General features: G+C 38.8%; 1 protein-coding gene across 1 annotated transcript in view; it reads right to left on the reverse strand.

Moving 5' to 3' along the window:
* Positions 1-762: 762 nt before the first annotated feature.
* LOC109918374 (CTD nuclear envelope phosphatase 1-like) overlaps positions 763-5,200 on the reverse strand; it is a 52,535-nt gene continuing 48,097 nt past the window's right edge. The window contains exon 9 of the mRNA XM_048615101.1: positions 763-1,247. Coding sequence (XP_048471058.1) covers position 1,247 — 1 coding nt within the window. The 3' untranslated portion in view covers positions 763-1,246. The remainder of the gene's footprint in view (positions 1,248-5,200) is intronic.

A 5,200-nucleotide genomic window follows, 5' to 3' on the forward strand; every position in this document is an offset into this window, starting at 1 on the left:
GAATTTGCTTCCATCACATTTTTAATTTATTCATGGGAAGTGGGCTAGGAGGATAAATATGGAAAGACAGTATAAGTGGTACAATTTGTAAACCAGAAAATGAACAGGGAGATAATACAACAAAACCATACACAATAATTCTTCAATGGCAAGTTGATCAGGAAGCTAAGCGAGAATACAGGTCACTCAGATTTACAAAATAAGCACAGAATGCAAAAGCGAATAAATTATGCTAAATTCACAAGTTAAAGTCCCAGCTAGAATACAGTGGATAATTCAGGCCACACTTCAGGAAAGGCCTTGGAAAGGGTACAGAGGTCATTTTCCTGGATGTTCCTAGGAATGGGTAAAAAGGAAGAGTTGTGTAAGTGAAGACTGTTCTCAGAGGTGAACAGATCAGGTTGAGAGGTGGCCACTGGAGATTTTTAAATATGAAGCAGCCAGAGAAAAATTATTCCCTTTTAGGTGGGTCAAGTGTCAGGTCATAGATTAAAATTTCAGATTTTCTTCTAGCCAGAGGAAAGATGAGGATCTTTTGCCACCAATCGTGGGACCTGGAATAGTCCCCCTTTTTGGAAAGAGCTTAAGATACTACTTGGACTAATGATTGTGTGACTTGAATTCAAATCAACAGTGAACTTAAAATTCAGTTCATTAAACATAGAATAAGTAGTATCAAATATTGGTTCCATCCAGTTTTCCAATAAAATGGTTCTGTCCCACACACAGCTGCACATTAATCAATCAAGCCATACCACAGTACAATCGCTAACTGGAAAAAGTTATCATTTATTTTAGTTTATTTTCTCCAGAAGCTCCAATTTTGCTTGGGTTTTGACATTTGTAAATACATTTCAAAATACATCATTTAAAAAACACTGCCCCACCCTTCCATGGAGTTAGAACAAGGGCATTAATATCCAATCAATGACCTTTAATAGCTACTAGCATGATTTGGTAAATTTTAAACATACAAAAATATTTCACTGATCTCTGCATGTAAAGTGATACAAAAACTTCAACTTCGAGTCTATCTCAATATAAACAGTATGTGAAGAACACGCATTTTCCTCAAGTGAATTAAGCAGACTTCAGACCAGATTTGAGGCTTTTCCATCCATTGTGGATTCATCCATTAGGTTCGAACATATTGGTATTGATATTAAATAGGAAAAACAAAGTTCATATAAGCTGGTACACCATTCGTCTGAATCCCCAGTAACACATTTGCACCACGTTGCTCTGGTCTGTAAGAAAGATTGTCAAATTTGAACATGACAGCATGCGTTGAGTTGGCTAGCCAAATCATAATTGGACTGAATTCCTTATTCATTTCACCCAGCCCAGTTTTTACTCCACAGGTGTGTAACACACAGATTAAACTCCCATAAAAACAAAAACAAAGTTCCAGTATAATCGATCATTTACAACATGCACTTTATAGCAGCATTCAACAGAAAGCATCCCAAAATTCTATAAAAAGCGAAGTTGAGGTTAAAATGTTCGGAGGAGAGAGATAGGCTGTAAGGAAACTGCATAGCTGTTGTAGCAGAGCATTCGGGGTGAATATTGCAAAGTGAGGCAGAGCTAGCTGCAGCATCTCTAGAAAGGAGGGAGAGGTCAGTGTAAAGGAAGCCTATTAGCTCCACATTGCTGCATGTTTACCTAAAGAGGAAAGGAACAAGGTCCTGCAGAGACTCAATTGTAATAAGGATTTTAAAATTGCATTGGATGAATGTAATGAAGTAATGAAGATTCAAATGACAAGGGTTATTGGAGACAGGACTGGAGTGGTAATTTGCAAAGGGCTGAACTTGTGCACAACTAATTCTTTCCAGTGTTTTGATGGGAAAAAAGTGCATCATGACTCACTGGAGACACACAAAAATAGTAACTAAAGAATTTCTGAAATAAAAGAAGTTGGCTTTTCACAGCAGGTTTTGATCTAGGCCAAAATTCATTGCAAGACTCAGCCTGAACCAATGGGCTCAGTTAAAGGCTCCATCTAAAGTCTCTATCCGGTCATTTTTAGAGGCTGATTGAACACCCTCCTGTGCACTTACAGGATTCAGCTTTGGTTTCCTTCACATGCTGTCTGTGTCCAGTTATAGCAAAATTCTAAGAAAATGGGTATTAAACAGGCAAGATAACGGAAATCAATTCAGCAATTAGTGGCTTGTGACAGCACAAAGCCAGGTTGCAAACTGACACCTGAAGAGGAGAGTCTTACTACACAAACAAACATGCTTCCTCCTACTTGGAACGAAATTCTTTTTTTAAAAATTATTTTCCAGCATTTATGAGATTCTTCCCCATTGACTAAGAAGACCCGAACTTCAGCTCCGCCATGGTCGAGAATGTACATACAGGATTCCTCGAGATGAGATAATATAATGACATTCCTTCTCTTTTCTTGTCATGTCTCAGTATACTGAATTAAACGTTACAAAGAACCTCTTTAGTCAAAAGGGAAAATGTTTGCAATCATTTTCCAGGCAGGATGGAGAATGGAGGGGAGATAGCAGCTGGACACTACAATGGGAGGAGCTGGTCACTATGGAAGGATTGGTTTTAATGATTCATTCTTCATTTTTCGTGTAGGTTCAAAGGGTTAGGGTTACATTACTAAAAATGTGAAAATTTACATGCCTGACTTTGAACAGAAACAGTTTCATCACATTTTCAACTTTATTTCAGACTCCTGTTAAAAATCAAACCGCAAAACAAAGAAACCCAAGCTCTGTGGAAACTGCATAGCTACTGGACTAAATTGACAGTAAAACTGTATTACTAAATCAAAGTTTAGCCTTTAAATACAGATTTTTGAGGAAAGCCTTCCATGTGTCCATCTATTGTTCCATGAAATCAATGAACCAGTGACTTTCATGATAGCTAACCCACTGTAGACTGGCTAACACCAGCAGGAAAACACTGGGCCAACTAAAATGGCAATTCAATATCCCCCTCTACATTTCCTCTTGCAGGTGCCATCTCATACTGGGGGTAGTTTTAACTGTTGCCAGAAGACAACTTGTAATGGAGTCGTGTTTGAGGAGTAATATTAAAGCCACAGTCCTATTCCCATACAACATCGAGCGCACTTTTCAGGAAGGGACACTGGATAATAATCAAGATCCTGATATCTCCCCCAGAGGGAAACCTCATCACACCTGCCTAAAATAAGCCAGCTAGAAGCAGACTAAGCATTAAACCAGGTCCCTTCCCAGTCTGTTCAGACACCACTATGAGCAATGCACAGACTTACTAAAACACCCAGAACAAAAACAGGAGGATGCAGATGAAACAATGTCACTAAGACCACTGCTCTCATTTAAGTTTCAACTAACCTTGCTTGAAGGACATTTCATTGGATCCTTTACAAGTTATTCACTTCCTCACTAAAACAGGCCTGAAAAGAACAACTGGCAAGACACAGAAATCTAATTACAAAGGGACAAGATTTAAGAGAAGACTTCCGCCAGAGAATTGCAGGGATGGATGTTAAAACTTTGATTTGAGCAGGTACTTCCACTGGTCACCATCACAGAAAATGGCAATTCCACAAAGCTCTTTTAGACGGTCTTCTGACATCACTTGGGACTACTGGTTCACAACACAATTTAATGATTAAGCAGTGCTCAGTAATCAATAATCTGGCAAACTTTGTGAAACCTCAAACGTTCCTCAATGCTTGAAAATACAGCTTAGCAGGGTAAACACAGGCTGTTAAATCATAAATCCTCAAGTAGAGGAGGTGACAAAAATGTTCAGCCATTGCAAACAAGTAATAAAAATCAGTATTAGGTCCAACAAAGCGCAGTTAAAACTTGCTGACATTATAATCTGCTGAGCACACCGTTCAAAATGTTAGTGCTGGGCCATGGAATGGAGCTCATCACCCGCAAATGGCAGAGCAATGCACCTATCAGTCAGCAGCTAAAAACAGCAACTGGTACTGTTGGACAGTTCAAGAAGCTAGCAGAAAAATGGTGTAATTAATTAAAAATACAAACTTAACTACATTCTGGCGAGATCTTTCAGCCCTACAAAAAAAAACTAGAAGCAGCTAATTTCCACAGATCACTCTGTTTTACAGAACATTATATTTAGGGTAAAGTGGGAACATACATTTTTTGTCTATTTCGCTGCATTAATGAGACCTTTTGATTCATGGGCCGGCATGGAGTAGGTCAGGCCCATCAGGCGCTAAAATACGCAAGCTTGCCCAATTTTAAAATGACCATGTTTTATGATTATGATCAAAACATCCACAAAAGTGGTGTAAAACAGCAGCCTGGCTGCTAAAATAGTGCGGTTTTAACTGCTTCATCCCGATTCCCTCCATCCCAATCTTGATGTCTGAGGTCCCAGAAGGTTGCGAGAGGTTTAAAGCTGAGACTACAGAAGCGTGACCAATATTGAAGGATTCCTGTTACAATGTGCCTTTACGTACATACTGCATTCTAGGAGAAAGGTCTGCTATTTTCACACCTATTCCCTCAGCAAACTGCTTTAATTATATCCTAATTATATCCTAATTATGCCAAAACGCCACTGAAAGACTTTACATGCAAAAGATTTGGAAGTCATAAATGATACTATTAATGCCTTTTCAGGCAGGTGAAGAGATGAAACATTACAAATTTCACGCAATCTCTCCAACAAGAATGAAATCAGGTCAGTTATGAAATTAGCCATTGTGATATTGGTAAATACATGCTCCAGGATTGAAGATGGCAGTTTCATGATATTGACAGGCACACTGATAGACATTTCATTTATGACAGCTGTGCAATCAAAAATGCCAACAAACAATTTATCTGAGGTACTACTGCAAGTAAGGGTCAGATAACAGATGTCAAGAAAATTACTGCATATGAAGGACACAAATAAGCTATAGCATTTGAATTCATCATCTGCATCATACCAGTGTCTGTTTAGACAGATTAAACATAAGAAACACCCAAAATAACACACTCCCTGCTGTAGGTATCTCACTTTCACGATATTGCAGGCGAAACAAGCAGAATTCCACTGGGTCATAGCACAAAAACAAAGTTACTCGGAAAGGCTCAGCAGGTCTGGCAGCATCGGTGAAGGAAAAAAAAAATCAGAGTTAACGTTTTGGGTCCTGCTCTGAGGAAGGGTCACCAGACCCAAAACGTTAACTCTGATTTTTTTTCCTTCACCGATGCTGCCA

Source organism: Rhincodon typus, chromosome 31 (genome assembly GCF_021869965.1).
Source record: "Rhincodon typus isolate 14 chromosome 31, sRhiTyp1.1, whole genome shotgun sequence".
Lineage (NCBI taxonomy): Eukaryota > Metazoa > Chordata > Chondrichthyes > Orectolobiformes > Rhincodontidae > Rhincodon > Rhincodon typus.